The sequence below is a fragment of the Ostrinia nubilalis genome, chromosome 8, assembly GCF_963855985.1.
Source record: "Ostrinia nubilalis chromosome 8, ilOstNubi1.1, whole genome shotgun sequence".
Taxonomy (NCBI): domain Eukaryota; kingdom Metazoa; phylum Arthropoda; class Insecta; order Lepidoptera; family Crambidae; genus Ostrinia; species Ostrinia nubilalis.
The window spans coordinates 5,383,373-5,410,615 of record NC_087095.1 but is presented as its reverse complement, the minus strand read 5'-3'; the positions used below and the strand labels follow the sequence as shown (position 1 = coordinate 5,410,615).

The following is a 27,243-nucleotide window of genomic DNA, read 5'->3' as shown; positions in this document are numbered from 1 at the left end:
CCCGGGCCCGTCGCTGCCCTCGAGCAAACATCGTCACGCTCCGCAAACTAACGCTTGTTACACTTAACGAAGTCCAGTGAAGTTCACTTACAATATAGAGGATATAACAGTGACTGAAAACTTTTGAAAATTTTAACTGTCTTCAGTTCTCGCGGTGATGGTCTCTTTCAAGTTGTATCGCTATAATTTCTCAGACTGATGTTTGAATTCAATTTTATAATGACCAATATTGCCGCCCAAGTTTCGTAAACTCACTGAGCCTATAATGAATAAATAAAGTATTTTCGTAGAGTTATAAAGCTATGAAGTGAAGTATTAATTATGGCAGACAAATTAAATGAATACCAAGGTGTGACGGGGCGTCTTCACGGTGTGCGGGACAAGTACAAGGAACGGTGGAGCAACTGGAGGGAGCAGCACCCCCGAGGGGTTAAGGATGTGGTCAAGGAGTCGCTTTTTGGGATCCCCAACTCGGACGAGCCTCCGGAAAGGGTCTGGCAGGATAGCGCGTACAGTGATTTATTTAGGTAAGTAATGACTTGACAATTTCTTTTAATTTCTTGATCGTTTTGCTGTTGTACTGATTGATTATTATTGTGGCCCATGTTTAAGATTAACCATCTAACTACTTAGGACTAATTAACTTATGGATTATTAAACTGGTTCAGGAAATATGAATCGTAGTTACATTTATGACTTTCTTTTTTAATAATAAAGATTGCCAGTTATAAAGAGTAATTAATAGATAAGTACTTTATACTAAATTATTTTAATTTTCCTTTTAATTACGCATTAGAAAGACAGGATGTTGTTCCAAAGAATTTCTTTACATAAACAAAAGTCTGTCACTTTAAACCTACTCGTCGCGATAAAACCCGTTGTTGATGCCAAATTAAACATTGATAGGAAAAACCACAACAGTCCATCAGTTACTTGTTGAATACAATGTAATTCACGAATTCTGAAAGCCACTTTATGCGAGCTCGGAGTAACTCGGGCAAAGGTAATTTTCTAGATTTTCCTCATTGATAAATTGACAGCGATTGATCGAAAAGTTGGCGAGACCTGTGATACCTACTAAAGCCTCGTTTACATTAGGGCACAAGTCGTAACACATGTCTCGCACAAAACAATGACGTTAGATTTTGTTACGTAATCACAATTTTTGATGAAATATTGCGATCTAAATGCAACTTAATGCAGACAAAGCTTTAAGAATCTTTATGAGCGGTAACTACTTCATTAAGGTACATTCATTGAATGTGTATAGTAAAATATCGTCTAAAAAGGTTTTCAAAAGTTATAGTGTTACGAGTCAAATATTGAGGATTTTCTTAATAGACTCTCAGTCTAGTGCCGCCTACTATTACGTCGAAAGAAAACTTACTTGGGTTTCAATTAACAAGTATTCTGTTTTTTTTTCTGAAGGAGGAAAAGCCGCGTCGAACTCATGCGTATATCGGCAGCAGTGATGGGCATAGAGTTCTCGTACGCTGGAGAAACAGCATTTGTGTCTCCAACCCTGCTGCAGATAGGGGTGCCTCACCAACAGATGACTCTGGTGTGGGCATTGTCACCACTCATTGGGTTCTTCATGACCCCACTGCTGGGTTCGCTGAGTGACAGGTGCAAGTCAAAGTTTGGGAGAAGAAGACCTTTCATTGTGCTAATGTCATTTGGAGTTTTACTTGGTAAGCATATATTGTTTAACTGGCTTCGTAGCTTTCCCGAGCTCTTCGAATTTCTCGAAATTGTAGGTTCATTAAAGACGTACCTAATCAAACAGGAGTACCTACAAGTAAATAAAAGGCAGCTTTGAGACTATAAAATTATTTTTAGAATCGTCTCATTTCATGAGACTACTTTAAACTAATGCATACCAATTTTTATCTCTTTTCTAAATACCTATATAAACTTTCAAAATGCGCACTGCTTTACTAGATCACGAGAATATTGTTTAATTTGTCTTTTTAACCTAATAAAAAAATAAATGCTTTTCTGCACTCAATCTTTACTTCATAGGTTTTTATCTGACAGTGAAATATAACAGATCTATTTCGGAATACCAGTGTCTTCACGTTTTCGGTCACGTTTTCGTCAAGTCAAATTCGTTTTTTGGGCTGACAAGTTAAAATCTTAAATATCAACTTTTGGCTTTATTATGTCATGTCACAACACCGATCGTTCTTTGTCACAGGTTTAATCTTAGTGCCAAATGGGGAGGCGATAGGCTACGCGCTTGGTGACGAGCGACCCACAAACCAAACTGGAGTGCCCTCAGTCTTGGGCCCTCGGAGTTCAGCCTTGGAAGAAGAGAGGACGAACTATCACCCCTGGGGAGTCCTCTTCACAGTCCTGGGAACTGTTTTCCTGGACTTCGATGCTGACGCCTGCCAAAGCCCGGCCAGGGCTTATCTGCTGGACGTGACAGTACCAGGTCAGATCTGTTTGTTTTCGACATCAAATAAAAGTGTGACTTCGCTCCCGTCCGACTGTGGCCTGGTTTTATTTATGCTAAGGTCACCGTCATTTGTTTATCTGATTTAAGTTTCACATGATTTACGAGCGTCCATAAAGTCTACTTTCTTTCAAATTAGTGTGTCACGTGATTTATACATATTTTATCTATTTGCACCTCAATCATCATCACCAGGTCATTTCGCATTCAATGTACTCGTAGGTACACCACCTTAATCTCTAGTTTACCATAAGCAAACGGATAATTTCCCCATGATCTGGCTAGACTTTGTTATTGAAATAGACAAAACTATGGAATTTCGGACACTTTAACAGTTTTGTGACAGTATCCGTCAGTATATCTAATCTAATTAATGTAACTGTCTTTAATTACTAAAAGGTGAACAACGTGCTTAGTGCGTGTGAATAGATTCGTGCCTTTATCACAGGTTCGAGTGCTCGAACTAAACAAGTTCTCAAAATAGACTTGTATCAATATAATCTCTACCTGCTCCTGTCGAGTGCCTCTAAGTGTTTCCTATAGTTATTACGATATCATTCAGAGTAATTAGGTTACGGTGATGAATGTAAGGAAAACGTATTACAATTACTCAGATCTCCTAGTTATTTTTAAAATTCAGCTGTAAATAAATCTAATAAAAAATCAGCTGAAAGCTTAGTAGCTAACAGCAACAGTGAAAATTGAATCAGTTAAAGCGATATAATGATGCAGTCTTGTCAATTATGGTGATTTCCATCAACAGTACCTATTTTTTCCTACCCTTCTAAGTTAGAATGAGATTCAGATTTTAAGTAGATATAATTTTTAGGCTCTTGCTATCCAAACCAAATCATTGTGACAATGTTATACATATTAAACTTAATTTTTACATGTTAAAATTTACTTTAATCATAAATTTGTCACAATGATTACATAAAATTAACGAGTTTCATAAGACTTTGTGTATCCTTCACCCACTTTGTAAGTTATTTCAATTAAACAACAGTAATTCGGAGCATGTGACTCTGGAGTCTTCAGTGCCGAAAAACATGGTTATCTCTGTCACCTCTGTGATTGATTTATCTCTGCTCTGTTGGTGAATGGTTTTGGCTTTTCCGAGGCACATACCGCAACTACAAGTGACGTCAAAATTATTTTTAGAATGGTAGTAGATAACTTTTGTAGCTTCATGGATGTCTAAACGAGATTGATCGGTTGTAGGCATGGAAAGAAACTTAAAGTAAAATTAGATTATTTTACACAGAGATTGTTAATGGCTTCCTTCTTTGATCTAAATAAAAAAACCAGTGACGTCCAAGTTCAAATCGTCACGAAAATACGGGTAGACTAAAAGCTAGTGAACGCCAGACCTACGTTATTTTATAAAGGCTGAAAGTTTGTCAGCGCATGCTCCCAACATAGCTAAGAACCATGGCCAAACAGGAAGTTTGGTATTTATAACGTAGGTCTGGCGTTCACTAGCTCTTAGTCTATGAGATATGTTACATCGTTTTGCTTACAGAGGTGATAACCATGTATTGTTTGCTCATACTGTAGCTACTTCGGGTAAATAAATTCTGCGGACTTATTGAAACAGAATTATTTATCTTGAGAGAACACCGTGAATCGACAAATATATTATGATGAGTAGACGAATCTAAAGCACTGTAGATAGGTACAATCTAAAATCAGACTTTTCAAAGAGATTAGAAAAACACTGATGAAAGAAATCTGCCGGAAGCCATGACTGGCAGACTAGATAATGCTCGAATAATTTGATTTATTTCAAAAGGAACTGTAACAAACGACTGATGACCACTTAACATAAATTTAATAGGCGTTAAAACAAGAGACCTTGAGACAAATCTAGTATATTCCTGCACTAGACACCAAGTCTGGTGTTGGAAAGAAATATGATACTTATGACCTGGCACATGAGGTAGCATTCAACCATGACACTAGAAACGTATTACTTACTACAATACTTGTAAAAACAAACTTGTAACTTGTAAGGTACATGTCTGTCTGCGCTACGAGATTTTAAAAACTGGAAATTGTTTTTTCTGATAAGAATTTGTTGGAACCGTGAGCAAATATACCTAACATTTACTCACATGCTCTTTTATATTGAAGAAGACACATTTGATAAGGACCTAATTCCAAAACTAATTTGTTTTGCAAATCTTCAACACACTTGCGAGAAGAGGTGATTATGGACAATATTTGAGAAAATGTTTGACTTGTTATTCTTTAATTTATATAGGACAATTTATGTAATCAAACGTGGCTACTGTTGAAATTATTTACTTACTCTAAAGAGAAGTGTTTGATGTATGACTATCTGATTATAGGTGTTATGATTTGAGTCATTTTTAAGCATTTTATGTCGTAAAATGTTAGTGCACCGGGAAAGAGAAAGATATGGTCTACATTTAAATTTCTTCTTACTGAAAATATTTACCTGCAGTTTGATATGGAACTAAATTTTAACATTGACTTTGTTTATTGCAGAGGATCATGCCAAGGGTCTGAGTACCTTCACAGTGATGGCGGGCCTGGGAGGGTTCTTCGGGTATGCATTAGGAGGAATCAACTGGGACGAGACACGATTAGGTAAAAATACTCGCCGTTATTTATATTTTTACTGAATTTTTATAGAGAGTTACTAATTACATTGAAAAAGCTGTATCTTTTGTAAAAAACTGGTAAAGTAGAAGCCACTAGATAAAAAGCTGTTATGGAGTTAACTCCTTGCAATTAAATGGAAATCCTATACCGTCCTATGCCATCTTTCTCTATACGACGATAAAAAGGTTGATTTCTTCATAAAAGATTTCAAGAATATTTAACTCACTTGACAACCTTTGATGGAGTCTGATTCACGGTGACGTTTTTATTACTACTGATTGTGATTTATTTCCTAAATCATAACGATTTTGAAACCGTGTCAATAATCTCAATTCCAGGCGAGTTGTTCGGCGGCCACGTCAGAGCAGTCTTCTCTCTCATCACCATCATCTTCATCTTTTGCGTCTCTGCTACCGTGACCAGCTTCAAGGAGATTCCTTTAGAGGAGCTGAACTACCAAGACGAGTTCAGGAAGCTGGCTCAGACTGAAAGGAACCAGGAGAGCTTCGACGCTGGGGATGAGGGACCTGAGAAGGGTACCATGAAGAAGAACGCCACTTATGGGTCTTTGAACCCGCCAGAGGTAACTATTAATTTTATTCTGCATTAATTTTGTTGTTGTCTTTTAGAACGTCAAAAGTTTTGACAGGAAAAACATTGATCGAAGATGTTACCAGCTCCGGGTTCAATTAGTTTTACTTTACCATCGACACAAGTACCTATTATATTATCTATGTCATGCTTTCCTATCAAAATTGTGTTGGTGATTAATGTTCTATGTCCACTTGATGGGGCAGAGGGCGTCTACAACAGTGGGTCTAGACAAAGTGCAAATTATAATCGCAAACCAGTCGAAAAGTGGTCGAAAAGCCCCTTTTTTGTATGGAGTTTTGACGGATTCGATTTTCGATTCGATCAAAAAGTGCGTTTTGTCTAAGGGGGCAGTCCTCCATCGCGTTGATGTCGCTCCAAGTCTTGCCGATTTTCTTCGCCTCGTCTGCTATCAATATTGATGGTTACAAAAATCTTTGTCAAAAAATAACGTATTTAGTCATGTCGAAAAATAAGGTAAGTACCTATAAGGTCAAAATTTAAATGTCCTAAAGATATCAACGAACTGTTACGCGGGGAATTGAAATTAGCTTTTTAAAAAAAACTTCTTTTAATTAGAACTTGAATTCGGATTAATTATCCGGGAGCAACCGCCTACTATGGGATCTGAGCACGGACTAACTACTCGAAAGGCTGAGAGACATGGCTTTGGATCCCAAACTGCTGACATGGCGGGATGGGCGGCCAGGGCAGCAATAAGGGATGCAAATACCGGATATAACACCTCCCCCTTCTAGAGGAGACTTGGGGTTGAAGACTCCAAGTCTCTGTTAAATTTTGGTTCTGAGCGGGGCAACAGGGCTGGTCATTTCTATATCAAAATTGTTAGGGTCCTGTCTGTCTGTACTGTCTAGTGTTTCGGGGGGTGTTTGGGATGAAGGTCTATTTAGGTTGATTTTAAATTTAAAGGGACGATTGCTTCCGGATTTACAAAATAGTCGCTTAGCGGTACAATAACATAATGTAGCAATTATAGCAATAAACATTAGGATTATGATAATGGAATAGTGTGTCCCATATTTAACAATATGTGGATTTGGCGGGTGTTCGATGCTTTTTAAGTCGTCTAGAAGAGATTTTATTTTATTTTTGTTTTCGGAATTAAAATCGTCCAAATCTATGTCATGTAGGTGGATAGGGGACACATTATCCCTTACATCATTTAATTTATTTATGTTACAACAAGTATCGTTGATCAAATTAAAATCTGGCACGTGATTGATTGGTGATGTGATATTTAAAACATTGTATTTTGGAATTAGCGTCGTGCTTTTACAATAGCCAATGCAATCCTTGGGGATACTGACTAAGCCTGTACCAATAATACTTGTTTCATATAATTCTGCATTATGAAAGTCTATTGAAATCTTGTTAGGTTCTGATTGTATAAAGATCCACTTGTTATTTGACAATGGTTTCCAAATGTCCAATTTTCCAAATATAATTTTAGATTCACACTGTACTGGTTTTTTATTAATTACTTTCGCTAATAATTCACTTTGGCAGGTCGTCCTTGCCTCTGTGGAATACAGGTTTTCGATATTACATACAAAGTCTTCTGAGCCTACGGATTTGCAGATTTTCAGGTTGTCAAAAGTACAATAATGAGATTTGTCTTTGGTCATTGCAATGTATTTATGATCAGGTATGATCAGGCTAAAAGAGTTCGGTTCCTTGGGTTCATATGGTGTAGGAAGTGCAATAGTATGAAATAATACATATTCTTTAGTGTTAACTAACGGTACTTGCAACACAAATATGATCTTATCCTTAAAGTAATAACATACTAACTTAGAAATGTTAAAAATAAGATATACAGAATTAATGTCTAATGTTACAGGCAGTTCAAGGTCGCTAGGCAAATGCCTGTAGTTATCGGCAAGCTCTTGATGTAATTGACTTGGTGTTATTATCGCGGGGTGTAGGATGTTTTGACTGCTGAATAGAATGGCATTAGTTATGTCTTCAAGCTGGAATGACAAGGTAAGTATTGACGTTTCTAGGATACTAAGTATTTCATTTACACTAGCGCGTATTTGTAGTCCATTAGTGATTTCAGTTATGTTTTTTATATTTGTAGAGAGCTTGTCGATAGCTTCAGCAAGGCTAGCTTCATTGCTTTTTATCTTATGTAGGGTGTTATTATAATATTTTAAAGTAGAACTGGTGATCAGGATATTCTCTTTCATAAGCGAGGCTAACTTCTTTTCGTTGTTTTGCAATGATGCTATTGCTTCATCGTACCTCAAACCATCATCTTCGTCTAAGGAGCCGAAGATCTGTTTCAAAAGTGTCCCTATACCTCCTATCCATGCACTACGTTTGGTTCTATTGTCTACTAGGTGAGAGATGGACGCATACTCTCTTTTCATTTCTTGCAATTGGGCTGCTAATGGTTGCAATGAGTTACGGCACTCTGCATCAATTTCTATAATTCGGGTTTGATTACATAATCGTTTCGTTGTTTCGAAAACAGTTTCAATATTTTGCATGTGTGGCCTAAAATGCGCGATATCTACCGGTATTACAATTTTCAGCTGTCCATTATTTATCTTAAGTCTGCCTAGGTAATCATAGTAGACGCCTGAACTTGAGGTAATCGGCTGGATGAAATCTTGGTGAGATTGACCTTGAGCTGAACTGCAAATAATAATTTTACAATTATTAATAACCTAAGAGTAAGTAACTATTTTATCTATATTATATTTTTTTTTTTATTTAAGTATATAATAATTTTTTTTTATTTAAGTATATAATATTTTTTTTTTTCATTTAAGTATATAATTTTTTTGTTTTCAGGTTATATGGATACATTGTCGCACGAATATGACGTGAATTCGAGGTAAGTATTTACGTTAATTCTAAGACATAATATAATATATTATATTTATTTACAGGTTTACTTCGACGTCGGCCAACTTCACCTGATCGAAGTGATGAGTGACGTGGCGTCGGTTGATGATTGCCTTATGGTAATCTAAAGCTTTCTCTCGTGAGTACTTCAGTCTATTTTGGAGCATCCGAACATATTCAGGGTATGTGGCTCCCGACGATTCTTCGTAGATAGAATTCGGAATTACTGGTTTCTTTCCGAACATCAGTTCGTAAGGTGTGAAGTGAGTTGTTGAATGAACAGTTGTATTATAAGTAAGCATGGCTGTATAGGTATAACGGGGCCAGTTTGTCTGCTCCTCGTTAGTAAACGATCTAAGGTATTCTTTGAGGGTTGAATGACTCCGTTCCAGGGCACCCTGGGTTTGCGGGTGGTATGGCGAGGCCCAAAGGTTTTTTATTTTGAGAAATTCGCAAGTCTTTTTAAACAGGTCCGATGTAAAGTTGGTCCCTTGATCTGTTAGAATTGTTTTGGGGATTCCGAATATTGATATGTAGTGAAGAAGGCACTCGCTCGTTTCTTCGGCCGTAGTGCTGCGAATGGGATATGCGGAGGAGAATTTAGTGAGATCGTCTTGAATAGTCAGAATGTATTTTAATTTTGCAGGTCCAGCTTCGGGTAACGGTCCAACAATATCTAGGGATATTCGTTGACCTGGTTCGGTGGATGTGCTAGTGATTTGCATTGGGGCACGGTTTGTTTGTCTGAGAGCCTTATTGGCCTGGCACAGAGGGCACTTTTTTACATATGATTCGATGTCGCTACGCATGTTTTTCCAATAAAAGTTTTCTTTGATTCGGTTAAGTATACGGTTCATGCCAAGATGTCCGGCAATTGGAACATCATGGTTTTCTTTGAGGATTTTAGGAATTTCCGAAAGTGATGGGTAAGCTATTTTGTCTTTGTATATGTGGATGTTAATACCAGTATTATGAAACAGGTAAAGGAGCATGTTATAGATTTTGGTAAATTGGTGAGTATCAAATGGATTCTTGAATTCTGTTATTGCAATTTCTGGGGTGTTCTGCGCGTCGAGGTTAACGATGAGCTCGTTTCTAAGAGATCTGAGACTCTCGTATAAGTCTTTGTAGGTTGATTTATCGAAATGATAAACTTTGAAAAAGAGCAGGTAATACGATTTGTTTTCGAATGTGAATGTGATAAAAGAGTTGACTGTTCTCTCTTTTCCTATAATTTCAGACCTGTTGGGTATTCTATCGAGAATATCCTGTATAAAGGGATTAGATTCATCAAGATCTATAGAGGTAGGTAGGATAATGATTTTGCAATCAGATTTAGTTATGCTCTCGTTATGTTCTTGGATAAGGGTATTGAGATGCTTATCTCTTTTTTCTATAGCCTTTAAGAAGGCAGGATAGTCGTCGTCGGGTAAATCTAAGCAACCGTTTGTGGGTGGTGTCGGTACAACGATAGTTTGAGTGTCAGGAGTCGCTGGTTGTTCGGTATCGTTTTCGGGTACATCGGGGTTATTATTAGATGGGCTTATTCCAGGTTGGGGTAATGGTGTGGAATCCTCGTTTGGATCGCGAGTATTTGGAGATGGTGGAACTATTTCAGGTAGGGGTAGGATCTCTTCATTCAGGTCGAGGAGGTCTGATAGATCTATTTCATCAGGGTCGAATGATGGAGGAGATACCAACAAGTCCATTAGGTCTTGATCCAGTTCTTGGGCAGGTTCTTCGCCATTGGAAGTAGAAGCAAGGGCATTTTCGGGTTGGACTGGGTTAACAGGGAATCGCGAAAGGGCGTCTGCATTGGTGTTAATCTTTCCTTTTTTGTATTTAATGTCGTATTCGAATTCCTCTAATTTTAGACGCCAACGGATAAGTCGCGATCCTGGATCTTTGCATTTAAATAACCATTCTAGTGGTTTGTGATCTGTGAGAACGGTAAAGTGGTAACCGTACAGGTAAGGTCTAAAGACCTTGGTACCGAAAATTACGGCAAGGCACTCTTTTTCGGTTACACTATAATTGCACTCCGCTTTATTCAGGGTGCGTGACGCGTAAGCAATAGGACGATCTTGTCCTACAGGACCTTGTGATAGTATTGCGGATATTGCGTAATTTGAAGCATCACACGTCAGAAGGAAGGGTCGTGTAAAATCTGGGTAGGCTAGAATAGGGGCAGAGACAAGTTTATTCTTCAAGGACTCAAAAGCTAGTTGTTGTTCATTCTGCCATTTAAATGTCGTGTCCTTTTTTAGGAGAGAAGTCAGGGGTTTGGCTAGTCTTGCAAAGTCAGGTATGAATCTTCTATAGTACGAGACAAGACCAAGGAAAGATTTTACATCTTTCGGAGATTGGGGTGTTGGGAATTCTGTCACTGCTTTGGTCTTGTCGGGATTAGGTTTAACGCCATTTTCGCTAATGATGTGGCCAAGATAAGCCACTTCCTTTCGGAGAAACTCGCACTTATCTGGTTGAAGTTTCAGATTGAAATTGCGGATTCTGTCAAAGACAATTTTGAGGTTATTAATTTGCGTAGGTAGATCTGGAGAGTAAACGACGATATCGTCTAAATAAACAAAGCATCGCGTGCCTTGGAGACCGGAAAGACAGTTATTCATCAATTTCTGGAAGGTGGATGGTGCGTTTTTCAATCCAAAAGGCATTCTGTTGAATTGGTAATGTCCTTGAGGGACAGAAAAGGCGGTTTTAGGGGCGTCCTCTGGGGAGATAAGGATTTGATGAAATCCGGAAGTGAGATCTAATGTGGTGAAATATTTACTGTTTCCCAGCTGGTCGAGGATTTCGGATATTTGAGGGATTGGGTAAGTTTCGCCGACTGTTATGTCGTTAAGCTTCCGGTAATCAATAACGATTCGCCATTTGCGTTGCCCTAGGGAGTCCATCTTTTTGGGCACTACCCAAATCGGTGAACTCCAAGGGGAAGATGAAGGTTCAATGATTCCCTGGTCAAGCATTTTACCAATCTGAGTCTCCACTTCCTTTTTGTGGTATTCTGGGAATCTGTACGACTTGGTATGAATGGGGATGTCGCTGTTTGTTTTGATTTGGTGACTGAGGGCAGACGTAAATGTAAGCTGGTCATCGGGCAGATGAAAGATATCAGAGTATTGTGAGCAGATGTCTATGAGAGCATCTCTCTCTTCTTGGTTCAGATGAGATGTTCTGAGTGAGTTAAGGACTTGTTCTGTTCGCTTGGATGTGGTTTGTATGCTTGTGTTAACTGGATATGCAGAGGTGTGTAATGGTTCCACATGAAGATTAAGGTTAGTTTTGACATTCGCGAAGGTCTCTGAAGTATTGGCAATAGTTAGATTGACACGGTTATTGTCTTTTATTTTAACAATACAATTGGATATCAGAATATCATCGGACAGATGTTGGTCTATGATAATACCCTCCTTGAGGTTGGTTTTCTGGATTGAACACTCTATGACTGCTTCTGTGCGAGGTGGAATAACATAAAATGGCTCTGAAAAGTGTAATTTTATGTCGAATTTGCCTACTTTTAATATATCATGAGTATAATCGATTTTGCAACCAAAGGTGGTGAGAAAATCTGAACCTATGATGCCATCATAGGGCAAATTTATGTTTTTAACAACATGGAATTTGAATGACAAGGATTTATTATCTGTTACATTTAGTTTGAGTTGAAAATGACCTTCAGTCTGGGTTGGTTCATCGTGGGAATCTATACCCTTGAGTTTAATTGATTCTTTGACGAGTTTAAGATTCTTTCGTATACTGGAATCTTTTACTAAACATATAGCAGAACCGGAGTCGACCAACAAGGATAATGGGATGTCTGAGGCTTGTGAATCTAGTAGCACATGCGGTAACAATCTTTTAGTTGTGTCTATGTTTACTTCGTATACTTTACTGATTTCTGTGGATACGATAGGGATTTTAGGATTTTTGGAATTAACAGGATTTGTTGACGAAACGATTTGATCGTTAGTTTGGGGCTGGTTACCCGAGTGGTCCCTGGATTTAGAGGATAGGGCGCTTGTTGGGGGCTGGTTACCCGAGTGGTCCCTGGATTTAGACGATAGGGCGCTTGTTGGGGGCTGGTTACCCGAGTGGTCCCTGGATTTAGAGGATAGGGCGCTTGTTGGGGGCTGGTTACCCGAGTGGTCCCTGGATTTAGACGATAGGGCGCTTGTTGGGGGCTGGTTACCCGAGTGGTCCCTGGATTTAGAGGATAGGGCGCTTGTTGGGGGCTGGTTACCCGAGTGGTCCCTAGATTTAGAGGATAGGGCGCTTGTTGGGGGCTGGTTACCCGTGTGGTCCCTGGATTTGGAAGATAGGGCGCTTTTTTGGGGCTGGTTACCCGTGTGGTCCCTGGATTTGGAAGATAGGGCGCTTTTTTGGGGCTGGTTACCCGTGTGGTCCCTGGATTTGGAAACGGTGTCATTCGATGCATATGGCTGGATTGGATTTGTGAGACTGGGTCTCGCGAGACACCGCCGCGAGCCCACTATTCGTTTAAAGGCTCAACCAAGGAGGTGGCTTCGTCATGGCCATCCTCCTCTTCAGGTTGTTCGAGAAAATTCACACGTGGGGATTGATGAGTGTTATGAGTGGGGTTCTGATGGACCTTGAAACGGTTATTATTATATTCGCGTTTCCTGCACACCGAGATGTCGTGACCAGGTATTTTGCAATAACGACAGACAACGTTGGAGGCCCCTTGTGATAAGAATAAGAATAAGAATAAGAATACATTTATTTGCTTAAAACACGGTATATACAGATGTTACACAGAAAAATGTTCAGTCATGTTTTGCTTACACGAAGCATGCAAATATTAATTTTGGGCCAAAAAACCCAGTCATGTTAAAGGTACATACATTAGTGCCAAATATTGTTACATAATCATTATATTCAAAACTCTCGGTCATTAAGGAACTCTGTGACACTATAATAGTTTTTACTTTTAAGCCATCCACGCAGTTTATTTGAAAATTGGCTAGAATTTAATGTTTTTATACTTTTTGGTATTTTATTATATATTCTAACACACATTGCTACACAATTTCGGTTATATTTCTCAGATCTAGGTATGACTTCCAGAACAAGTCTATCTGGGTCTCTACGGGTTCGTAAATTTATATCGCAGACTCTTTTGAACAACGTAAAATGTTTCTTGACAAAAGTACATATTTCTAAAATATACAAAGACGGTAATGGTAACAAACCAAACTCTAGAAATAAGGGTCTACACGATTTGTCGGATGGTATCCCAGCTATAGCTCTAATACATTTTTTTTGCGCGATGAAGGCTCTATTAAAATCTGTACTATTTCCCCACGCTATGAGGCCGTAGCGCAGAATCGATTCAACATAGGCATGGTAAGACACTAGTGCTGTTGATATATTAGTCACTTTCCTAACTTGTTTCAATGCATATACAAACCGATTGATTCTTATACAGAGATCATCTACATGTGCCTTCCAATTAATGTCTTGGTCGATTGTTATACCTAAAAATTTTGTTTCGGATGCCTTCTTGATTGCTACATTTCCAACATTTATATTTAAATTAAAATTATATTGTAAGTGTTTGGATTGATTAAATTGTATGTAATTAGTTTTATTCAGATTAATTGTCAAATTATTGTTGTCAAGCCATTGGATAGTATTATGTAAAGTATTGTTTATGTCAATTTCGTGGTCCTTAATTGTATTAATTTTTTTGTCAGTGGTTATAATTATTGTAATGTCATCAGCAAATAGAATACATTTATGATTTGTTACGTCAGATAAATTATTTATGTATAATAAGAATAGGGTGATGAGGGGTTGGAAGGTCTTTGTGAGGAAAAAGATGAATTTTGATTTGGTTTGGAAGGCCCAGCCCTAAACCTGTTATTAGTATTATTATTGTTTGGCTTTTGATCCGATTGTGGACGCCTGTACAGCGTTTGTTGTATACGCTCTTCTGAAATAGCGTAATTGATGGCCTCATTTAGTGATTTAGGGGATTTGCATCTAATGATATTGGAGATTCGGGGATGAAGTCCCATTACAAAGTGGTGCAGGGCAAGGTCTTCCATAGCCGCGGTGCGGCCGGCTAATTCCTTGGCCTTGATGTTGGACAACGATATTTCGGTCAAAAGTTGTGAGAGGCAGGTCTCGGTGCGGAGGGCATACTGGCTAACAGTGTCCTGAGGACCTTGTTTGTTCTCTTGTAATTCCGTTAATAGATGGGAATAGTGTTTTCGTTCACTAAACTGAGTCTTTAAAAACTCTTTCAGTTGGTCCCAAGATGTGAATTCTTTTATTGAGCAGGCAATCTCTGCTTTACCATGCAGCTGACTTAGGATAAATTTAAACAGAATGGATTTTTGTGCGTCCGACGCGAGCCCGAAAGCATTGTCACAATTAACAAGGAATGAATTAAGAGTTTCTCTACTTCCGTCATAGGGTTTGATAAATTTGAAGAGTATGTTTAACTCTAGTTCGGACATTGTGATTGCGAGAGCTGCAGCTGTTTTTCTTGTCACGCGAGGGGAAACCAGTGGCGATTTCACGTCTGAACTACTTAAAGTAGGTTCCGTATCAGGAATCTCGATAGTAAGTTTTTCGTCTTCGGGTTTTGAGCCTTTACGCATAATTAATTTAAAACACGAACTCAAGAAATGCAGATGCAGCTGTTAAATATCGGGTGACATTTACAGTAAACAATTTACAATACGTCTAACAAAATAAATTTATCAATAAAAAGAACTGAACTCTGATTTAAACTTAGTCTAGACAATGACCAAAGACTTACAGTATGAAGACTGCGTGGGCGACCGATAAGAACATGACGGCGGCGACCGGGAACATTCCTGAGCGATAAGCGCACTGCGGCTCGAGGTCACGGGTCTTCGAATAACTTGAGTGATGGCTTGGATTTTTATTTGCAGGTTCAAGGACACGGCGAGCAGTCACGGCGGAGCACGACGGAAAAAGGTAAGTTTCACTAGGATTTTCTTTTGCAGCTTGGAGCTTGGAGAACTTCGTAGAACAGGTAAAGGATTGCGGTTCACGGGTCACGATGCAGTTGGATTCTTCTTTGAGCACAAAACGATCTTCTGAAGGTTCTAGGTAGGACTTGTAGCACGGCACTTCGACGATATCACGGTAAGTTTTTTGTTACACTTGTCACATTCACTGGCACAAGGTAAGTTTTCAAGGATAACGTTTTTATTTATTTCAGGATAGGAATCCGGAGCGAGTCCGTGGGGCGGTGCTTGGGCACTGGAGATTTCCGGATCCCACCGCTGCCACCAAAATGTTACGCGGGGAATTGAAATTAGCTTTTTAAAAAAAACTTCTTTTAATTAGAACTTGAATTCGGATTAATTATCCGGGAGCAACCGCCTACTATGGGATCTGAGCACGGACTAACTACTCGAAAGGCTGAGAGACATGGCTTTGGATCCCAAACTGCTGACATGGCGGGATGGGCGGCCAGGGCAGCAATAAGGGATGCAAATACCGGATATAACAGAACGCAGTTTTAGTAAACGTAAACTAACAAACAGTGATGGTGCAAATGATTTTCCTTAAAGCATTTCTTCACACATATCTATTTTACTTTTACAGGTTTATCATGTCCTTAGATTTCAGATTTGACAGATAATGTTACAGTTATCTATCTACTTTACATAAATGCATACGATTTCCTTTATTTTTCATGTAATATCAAAAACCTTGATACTATTAATAACATGACTGATCACAGCGTAGGTATTTCTTCAGTGTGCAAATTTAATATGATAAAAACACATCCCAAGAACTTTGTTAAATGTAATCTCTTACATAAAGTGTTACAGTACTTACTACGTCTTTTAAAAAGTAAACCGAATAGTAATTAATCAATTAAACATTTTACGTTCTGATAATCGCAACATTATGTTGGTGGAAAAGACTAGATTTTTAGTTGTCTACGAGTTTTTATGCGTCATTTCATTATACTTTCAAATGCAATACGTAAGTAATAGTAGGTATTAGGTATTAGTCACTATTAAAAATTTACTTACGAGCTGGTTTTTTGAAAAATTAACCTGCTAATGGTTCAAATGGTAACCTATCAAATTAAGTAGGTATAACTTAAAAGTTAACAATTGTCTAGCTCTAGATCGAAGTTTGTATTTTTTTATCCACAACGAGGAAGCTCTTGGCTTGTATCTCACCTGATGGTAAGTGACGATCAGGCCGAAGGTGGAAGCGAGCTTCACCCGGTATCCTCAGGAATTATGAAGGTTTTTTTACGATTTACCCTTACTTTTTGGTGGAAGTTCTCAACCGAATTGAGAACCTCCTTCTTTTTGATGTCAGTTAAAAATATATTGAAGACTTAAGGAACACTTTTCGCTCCTTTACAGACCGGAACTCCATCCGTCCCGATACCAGAAGCGACGCACGCGCAGTCTCTGACCCTCGCCCACTACCTGAAGTCCATCGTCATGATGCCAGCCTCCCTTCGCGTGGTATGCCTAACCAACCTCTTCTGTTGGATGGCCCATGTGTGCTACTCGCTGTACTTCACTGATTTCGTTGGGGAGGCTGTGTTTGGAGGAAATCCCGCTGTAAGTATTTTGATATTAGTCCGCAATAGATGCCCGTATTCACAAACACTACTATGAGGTCTCACAGTGTGCGCGGACGCACAGGGTGACACATGAACCAATCACAGAGCTCTACTTATACAATAGTTCCATGTGAATATGGGCGAGAAACTGATATTTTTTCTAACAAATGAAGCCAATTGACATTGGCTACGTAGTTCTTGAATGTATTGATCACTTATCTTGTGTAAACCTATCTTTAATTGCAAAATGAAGTTAAATTGAGGATTTATCTTGCGAACCTGTGGGAAACGTTACTACGAGTATAGTGCAAATACGCCTACATGGGTCCTTTTAGTCAAATCACGTACCTGCGATGTTTTTCACGTCCTGTAGATATTATTTAAGTAGGAGTTTGAGTGTTACGAGTAGTACTTAAGAATTGATGGAATTCGAATCCACTTAGGTATTTCAATTATGTATGCGTTGTGTATATTTGCAAATATGATTATTTTATACAAGAATTTTTTTCAAGAAAAACTACTTTGCGCACCCACGAAACCCGTTCGATATCGCAATAAGTCTTTAGAAAATGTCGTCGACGTTAAATTGCTTGTACAAACTCTTCAGGCGCCGGTGGGTTCGGAGAGCCGCGTGGACTACGAGGCCGGCGTCCGCTTCGGATGCTGGGGCATGGCCATGTACTCGCTCTCCTGTGCCTGCTACTCCACCGTCATTGAGAAACTCATCAAGCGCTTTGGGTAAGTCTGAGTACTACAAAATATTCCCTTTTCCGCTTAGGCGTAGACAGATTCCCATCATCAACAGCCCTTTACATAGTCCAGCAGAGGAGCTGGACTATGAGCCTCCTCCACTACAGTGGAGGGTTTTGCCATAATCCCCACGCTTGGCAGGCGGGTTGGAGATCGCAGTTTAAAAGATTGATGTTTTTCAGAGAGCGCTGCTGCCCGTTCTGTTTGATGTGTAGTCCCTAAGATATCCAAGTAGATAGATATAATTTGTAGCGCTAGCTATACCCATACAATATTTTCATTGTCTCCATCATAGACATCATTATCTATCCATGGGTACCTACAGTTGGGCAGATTAAGCGTTAGTGACAATTTTTTCCAAAGAACTTAAGTACCTACTTAGTTAACATGGAAAGCTTTCAAACGGACGGTTGATTGATGATGATGATGATAATGCATAGAGTGGAATAGAAAGTTAAGCAAACTAATCAATGCTGTTGAAGCATTCCCATGTGTTTAATTAGTTTCTGTTTTAATTTTTAGTCATAATAGTTGTTAATTACAAAAAGGTTGCTCGATAGTATAAATCTATTAAAAACAACTTCGTATTTGTAAATTATCTCTGAAAACAGACAAACATAACAATAAAACATATGAATTGTCGGATATTTAAATCTGTACCATGAAGACATACAAAAGAATCGGTAATTTGAATACCCTAAAAGGTATTGAATGACCACACCACTTACTGTTGTATACCTATTTTCAAGATTTTTAACGCAAGCAATTACTTATACCAGTGTCCTTAACGATAATTCATTAAGATAAAATTTAATGCCTTTGTCTCGAATCACTGCATTTAATTTTAAATTCTTTAGGTAGAGCCAATTGAACCTGATCACCTATAACCATTAATAAATAAGATAAGACGATTTGATTTCTTGTAATCACTTTTAAAATATTGTCTAGTTATTGTTCGAATTTATAAGATTGAGTTACTTGGTAGAGCCATAAAAAATATACGGGTTTGAAATTATCCTGCTTATTTTCGAAGTCAGTATTTATTATGCCCGTTTTCACTATCAATTCTTAAATTTAAGTGACCCCTATGAAAACAAAATTCCTGTTATGTGTTACCAATAGGGGTCACTTAAAAATTTGGGATTGATGGTGAAAACGGGCATTAGAGCTTCATCTATCACACTAATTATTTAGGGGAGTGTAAAGAAAATTCAACAAAAAAATACGTGCCTAATTTGTAAGTTTTATTTATGCTAGACAAGGCAGGCATTTGACCGCAAGAAGTCTGCGTTTGTAAGACTTTAAAAAACAAAAAAGTTCGTTGAAGTCTGTTGGGTAGTGTCAAGTCGCAGTATTTTGACTTTGCATGCAGGTATCGGTCATCCCACCTAGCCCTTCAACTTGACTGCGACTCACTATTTCCTATCAGTAATGAGATCAGACGGCCCTTGACTTTCAGCCGTTTCCCAGCTGACACTTCTGTGGCTTCAACTGATTTAAAATCAATACTCTAACGCTAATCACTACTGCGAGAGATTTCCTGGCATGTGAAATGCGTATTAAGCAAATGAAGCGAAAATAGTCAAAATTGTAAAGTAATATAATACAAAGAAATATTTAGGCGGTAATTCTTCCATGGTAAACAGTTATGCCTGCCCAACCCGTCTAGTTGTCAGCCAGGGTAGAGTTTGCTAAATCCGACATGTTAAATTAGAGAGGATCGAGCCCTGCAGCGAAAACATAAATAACAAATAGTATAGTTGCTTTGTTATAAAAACAAACAACCTAAGCACCATGCACTATTGATATAGGGCACGCGGGATGACCTAAAACTGTATCAATACACGTTTAGTGATCTTTTTACTAGAAACAGGTAGAATATCCAGTGTCTAATGTCGAGTACCTTTCGTGACATTACTTTTTCAACCCTCAAAACCCTACGTTTATCTCTTCCAGAGCCAAGAAGGTGTACGTGGGGGGTCTCTGCACGTACAGCTGCGGAATGTTCCTGCTGTGTGCCATCCGCGCACGCGCAGCTGTACTGCTGTTCAGCTGGACGGCCGGCGTCATGTACTCCACGCTGTTCACCATGCCTTACTTGCTAGTAGCGCACTACCACGCGACAGGGACGGTAAGATATATTTCTTTTCTCTACAACTTGTATTGATGTCGTAACGACAGAGTTACTTATTCTACTTTATGTCGTACCTGCTGCTGTTCACGCATATTCACGCGAAGCGGCACGGTAGGATGACAGTAGAGTTTTAATGCCACGATAGCCGAATGGTGAAGAGGTCGGAGTGGCTGACTCGAGATCCGAGGAACGCGGGTTCGAATCACACCGCCGCTCGACTATTGTGGTGAGCCCACTCGTAACACAAGCTTATTTAGCTTACCACGAGGGGCTAATGGGACTATTAGTAATTTGGGCAATACAAATTGCTAATAATCTTTTTCAAAAATAAAAAATAAAAAAAATGCTCAGATGCCTTCAATGTGCGAGGGGGTTTGCCGCGAAGATCGGCTACGTAAGCCATCTTCGGGTGCACCAGCGCCGCCAAGACAGGAGTCAAAGAGGTCGCCACGCCATGGCCGAAATCGCTCTAATGAATCATCATCATCATCCTCAAACTTAAAATCGTCATTACAAATTCTTCAGATTTTAAATTATTTTTTGAGCCTACAAACAATTGAAATAAAATAAAACCCACTTCGAAAACCAACATTTATTTTTTACTTAATAAACAACTTTTTCCGAGATATACCTAAGGACTTCAACTTTAACTGCCGTAGCAGTGATAGTGAATAAACCATAATAGAAAGCGTTTCTGATATTCATAAGCACATAAAATATGCAAAGTGGCATGCCCTTGTGATCGAGAGCGCTGCATATTCCATGCCACATCAAAGAAGACGCGCGCCCTGTAATTAAGAACGCAAATGCTAAACATTTTGACGTGACACGATATAGTGGCGATGTTTCCATTGTACTGAACGGTTTGATGCAGTTTAATTTAGAGTTTTATGTACGTCTAATAAAATTATATAAAAAAACTTTCAAATGCTGTTAATAGAAAAGAAAGGATAACTGCCAGCATCTGAATAATACAATACATAGAAGACTAATGGAAAGATCCTAAAATTCAGGTTTCATATAATATTTTAAAAGTTGTGACTCTGATATGGGCTTAAAATTACGTCTTGATACTATGATCAATACAAATAGGATGCAAAATATCAAAACTAGGTATAACTTACCTCAGATTCAAAACTAGACAGCAAAAATATTGACTGTATAAGATTTTTTACTCTCATAAAAAGTTGGACCATGTAGTTTCCGTGCCTGTAAATTGCACCATATTATTTCTATTCCAGTGGGACAACGCAGGAGGCGGTTGTGGGCAGGAGCGTGGTATCGGCACCGATGTAGCCGTGGTCAGCAGCTGCGTCTTCGTGGCGCAACTCCTCGTCTCAGTCATCATGGGACTGGCCGTCAAGGCCATGGGCACCACCGCAGCGGTGGTAGCGGTGGCGGCAGCGCTCGCCGCCGCCGCTGCCGTCACCGCCACCAAAATCACATATCTGGATTTGTAATCTCTTAAGTTTAAATAATTGCGATTAAGTTGTAGTTTGGTCGTCAATTTTTTTTTATTCTGTACTATGTTCGTACTAGCAAATTGGCTTGAATTTAAACATAACTGCGTCTTCGTGGTGCAACTCCTGTTCTCTATCATCATAGGGCTGCCCTCAAGACCATATCACCGCCACCAAAATCACGTGTAATCTGAATTTGTAATCTCGTTTAAATCTGATTTGCTATGGATAATTTTTAAGTTGTAGGTAAGGCGTTTACTTCTTTGTTATGTACTAAAACCACATTAGTCGGTCGTACTACAAAATGTCTAAATGCTCGCAAAAAGTGATCATGGAGAATGGTGAATAATGGGGTAACCCATTTAATTGAGTTACGTTATTTGTTTGAACTATTTTTATGGTTTTCAGGTTTACGTTAGGTTGCCATATCCTTGCCAAACATGGAGCTTTCTCACAAAATAATTAAAAAATATAATACCTAAAAAAATATAATATTTATGGCTCATTCAAGTGTTTAACTTACAAAATAACAATATTATTTAAAACCATCTACAGCTACGTATAAGTTTGCAATGCAGGAGCGTTTATTGGAATACTTAAAACCATTAAAAACTCTACTTTAATACCTAGTCCTGTCATTATGGTCAAGTTGGCTCTAAAATATTGGACAGTTTGATGCAAATAATTGAATCTTGATATTTCAATAATCGAATTTCAGATAAACGAGAAATATTGTGTATAGTACGTCAAACTACTCTGTTGTTACAAAATAATTCCTAATACAACGATATAAGGTGCCACAGTATTCAGCTTAAAGCTCGAAAGACCAGTATTGATTTGTATTAACATATCTCGGTTAAAGATCACTATCGTATTAAAATAGTAAGACCCGTGTCTTACTATTTTAATTGAAATGGAACGCGAAAGTTTAAAATCTTATATCAATAAAAAGGCTGACAATAGTGACTGCGTTTCTTGAGCTCTGGGCCAGAGCCTCTGGTCCACATTTTTGTCGACAAGCATTGGTTGAAAAATCAATGTTTTGACGTTGGGTGTCACAAACTACATATTTGACGCTGATTGTACACTACTTATAAAGTTTTATCCGACTACGGTGAATCATAAAGAGAGAGAGTGATTTATTCAGCTGGTTTTACCATCGTAATTTTCCTGAAGAAGACCTTCTATTTCTTTCCTTTTTGATTCTTTTTCTTCTTCTATCGTGCAAATTGTAACCCCGATGTCAGGTGTAGTGTCCTTTTTATTTATCAAAGTTACTCTATTACATTTTATTATAATAAATAGTCATATTGAGTGATTGTTAGTCATTCTACATGATTTTACTACATTCTTTTTATAATGACGACATGAATTGTGATCTTGAAATCATGACATTTGCATTCAAAAGGAATACATGACAATAAAATAAGTTATTTAAGTATAATTGGATCTTCGGAACAACATACTATAAGTCCTAGTTATCACATTTGTATGTTATTTAAATAGAGATATGACTGTTGTTATTGTATTTAAAGTAATGTTAAATGATCTATTTACACGTTGAATATTAACTTGATTTATGGCTTTAGTTATGCAAAATGTATGTATGTCCCTATATTTATGTATTATCAAATTAATATAATAAAATGTACGCAACTTAGGCTATGTGTGCATGCTATGTGAATAGAGAATCGATAGATGATTGATATTTAAAGAACTGAATGTGATCTTTATAATAATTAAGTTTCAGATATTTGATAAACACTTGACTTAATCCATGACACTACTTATTGTACTTAGGCTGGGTTGCACCATCTTACTTTAGCTTTGACAAACGTCAAAAATCTGTCAAACTCTATACAAAAAGCACCGGTTATTGTTAAAGTTACGGTGAAAGTAAGTTGGTGCAACTCAGCCTTTAGTTTTATTAATATTTATTTTCTAAACTGTAAAGAATGACTGTAAGAAACAATACCAAAACACTTATATTAAGCTTATTTATTAACGTATTAATGTGAATATAATTGGTTCGAATTATAATGGATATGATGAGAAAATAATTATGGGTTTTATTACGATTTCATAGTTTAATTATTTTAAAGCTAAACGCTTGCATGAATCCCTTGTTCGTGACAATGAACTGCGTCATTTTATTGGACTTTTTAATTACGTAGAAATGGGTGAATATCCCAAACACGTTTTTTACGCGGCGGAGCTGAGAATCGATGGGAGAAATGTAACTAGAGCGATGAATTTTTTTCTGTATATAGTTTAAACAGCGTTTTACACGATAGCAAAGTCTTCAGGACAATAGGTAGTTATTTTATGTGCTGAAAAAATTTTCAAAGACCCAAAATCTAATAGCGGTGGCGTGTCCTGACTCTATTTCTACTCATAAATTGTGTTATTCCTTCTTTCTCGGGGATTCTAGTAATTTAAGAATAATATAGTCATAAAATACATTAAATAAGACTTCCAAATGATATGAAAGAAATGTCTTAATTCATTATTTAAGTGTTTTAAATAGCCTTTCAAAAATGTCCCACGAGAAAAAGCAATTACAGTGGCTCAATTTCGACACTCTCTTACTTCTCCAAAGAAGCTTTGAGAGACGTAGAGTTCTTCTTCCCTGAATCACTCAGCTGTGTCCTCCTGATCGGGCTATAAAGACTTGCGACTTCTGGTATTGTTTTTCCAGTAGACACGAAAATATGTGTATCAGCGGCACAGGAATACAAAATTTTTCAATTCCGCTGACAAGTGTATGAGTGAAAACTACTTACTTAGATGCTAAACGATTGTTTTACATGATTCAAGTTTGGTATTTTGTTGTATCTGCATACAGAAATTATTGATCAGAATTATAGTTTTCTTTATAATTAGAATTTTGTAACAAATTTTTAATTTCGGTGGCGCAATTTCGGTGGCTCCGGTGGCGAATCTATTGCCAGAATTGGTCTTATTGGCTCTGGAGCATTGTACCTAGGTCTACTAAGGTCTCAGCCATAACTACAATATCGTCAGTGAGTCGAAGTTGTGTGATGTACTCGCCTTATCTTGATACTGAGCTCGCTCTAGCTCAGAAGCTTGAAAACCTGAGTGGAGGCAGTGAAGACTTTAAGAGATTATGGTGTCTCCCTCTCTGAACCCTCGCAGCAACCTGATAAGTTTCGAGTTCTGATCTTGGAGGAGGGCTGATATGATGAAGTTTTCATACAAATACTTCAGATGTTGCAGTCAATTTGCACAGTCAATTTGGCGCCATTAAAGAGACTGTAACACAGCCCAGGTCTTGGCCGAAGGTTTTCTTATAGTACAAAAAGGCCAATAATAATGACTGATTATAGATAGTCCTCAGTCTTCTGCATAATTTGACGCACCATTAAATATGTACGTAGTATTACGAACGTCTTTTCGAAAATGAGGTTGTCTGGGAGACTGGATGTTGGATAACGAGACAGTCATATTTCAGGAAAAAGCGGTAAAGCTCGAAGCAGGAGGCCGCACCTGACTCTGGACCATCGCCAACGTTCATGTAATTCCAGTCTCTACCACCTCCATGTCTTATTTTTTGGGTTCTCGGCCAATGAACATGGTAGTATTTAAGGGGACTTTAGTACTAGCATTCCATCTGATTTCATAAGCTCAGTTGTGATTTCATCATCTCCTGGTACATACCTTGTTGTTTTTAATAGGGCATTCTAATCTCGCTCAAGCTAAAGTCTAGGATATCTTCGCTAAAGTGTCGGGATAATCTCGATCTTCAGCCAAATTACTAGTAGTGCTTCTTAATCTCTTCTAGCAGCTTAGGCATTTACCAAAATGGTTCTGCTATCCTCGTTATTCATGTTGGTAATCGCAAATACATACTTTTGATTTATTACACAAAATCGCCTCTATAATACACTTTGTATCAGCGTGAGGACTTGGATTGCTATTTAAACATCCATACTAAGTAGAATCTTAAAAACAGATGAGAATAGTCCTGAAACAGCTAAAATTTCCCTAGCCTCGTAGGTTGCAATCTATTCTGCCACTCGAGCTGATAATTCGTGGGGTTTTGGAGCTGGATTGGCACTGGTCGTGGCTTAGACTTCATCAGTCGACATGTTTTGAGCTTCTTTTATTCGGCATTCTTCTATTTCGGTAATCGCTTCTTCTTCTACCTCGGTCCCTCACTGTAGATAATCGCAACCATAGATAGTGATCCTCCATAGACAGCGGTCATAAGCGGTCATAGCATCTTTTGCTAGGCCTTCTCTCTTCATGAAGCTGGCTGGATTTAGTCCTCCGTTTCTTAATTGCACTACTTTCATTTAGTAATGTAATGTGTTCGTTCAGTAGCTGGTATAGATCTAGAAATATCATCATACTTAATCTCCAGTTCGCATGGTCTTTAGCGAATAATTAGTTGCGTAATTCTGAGTGTAGGATAGGCATGATACCATCATGAAAACTTGGCTAGCCTGGACCAAAATTTTTACTTATGGAAGTTAAACCTGACACCAACCTGGGGCAGTTGGTCGCCCTCCCGGGACTAGAGTTGTTTTCTGGGATTGAGGGTCATGTATGATGTCTTTGTGATGAGTCTAGAACAACGGGGCTGCTGGCGGCTAGAGCCAGAAAGTTTTGGATTTGTTTTCTATGGAGGGATTTTTCCGTTATCACCATGCTTAGCAGGCTGGTTGGTAGTTCCAGTATGGTAGTGTAATACCTGGAATGATGCTGCAGCCCTTCCTCCAGTATTTTGATTCCTTAGTCGCCTTTTACGACTCACATGGGAAGATCTGATGCTTTTTAGGGTCACAACACAGGCCTAAATATTTTTGCGAATTATAAACATCATTACTGGATAAATAATACTTAATTGATTACAAATAAATAAGTAATTTGAGACAATAGTCCATAACATTCCTAATTCCGCTGTAGAAATAAATTTCGGTGGATTGGTTCTTAATCCCGGTGGCTCAAATACAATTTCGGTGGCTCTTGATAATTTCAAATTAACATATCTCGAGAAGTATTAATAATATTTTGATCTCTACCATATCATTGAATAACACAAGTCATTTACTATTATTTCTGCCACAAAAAAGTTTTAGAAAGTGGAAATAAAAATTCGCCACTGGAATTAGGCAAAAAACGAGTTTGTTGATATTCACCCAAATGAATTCTGAGCTTGAGTTTGAGACGAGTTTTGAGCGTCATTTCTTAATATGAGCTTATTGAATCTCCTTGTTTCTTTCCATCTAGCTAGTCTGTACTAGCGAGCGTTTTAAGACGCATAATGAGATAGGTCTTGATAACCAATTGGTTTATTAACTTAGCGGTGTCGCTAACCCTAGAAGTTTTTACTTAACAATAAATTCTTATTTACATTAGGGAAATAGATATGACAATTATATTTATTTTTAGTATCGTATCTATTCGCATGTCAACGTGACCATGAAGGTACCTCCTTATTTGTATGCAAATTCGACATAGTGATCTATCAACGCACAGCCCAAACCACTGGACGGATCGGGCTAAAATTTGGCATGCAGGTAGACGTTATGACGGAGGCATCCGCTAAGAAAGGATTTTACGAAACTCCACCCCTAATGGGGCAAAACGGAATCCATGCGTACGAAGTCGCGGGCGGCCGCTAGTTTATTTATATACCACTCCTCCTCGGGCCCTAGGGCCTCCTAGGGCCTCCTAACACAGCTATTATACTTAAAAGGAGACCCCAGCC

The 27,243-nt window shown here is 38.3% G+C and overlaps 1 protein-coding gene across 1 annotated transcript; it reads left to right on the top strand.

The window, feature by feature from the left end:
- Positions 1-23,569, top strand: LOC135073796 (proton-associated sugar transporter A). Its single transcript, XM_063967974.1, has 9 exons — positions 1-527; positions 1,429-1,691; positions 2,198-2,437; positions 4,970-5,071; positions 5,425-5,669; positions 16,960-17,163; positions 17,773-17,903; positions 19,872-20,046; positions 21,291-23,569. The coding sequence occupies exons 1-9, from the start codon at positions 322-324 to the stop codon at positions 21,507-21,509; spliced, it is 1,785 nt and encodes a 594-aa protein (XP_063824044.1). The 5' UTR covers positions 1-321; the 3' UTR covers positions 21,510-23,569.
- The last annotated feature ends 3,674 nt before the right edge of the window (positions 23,570-27,243 follow it).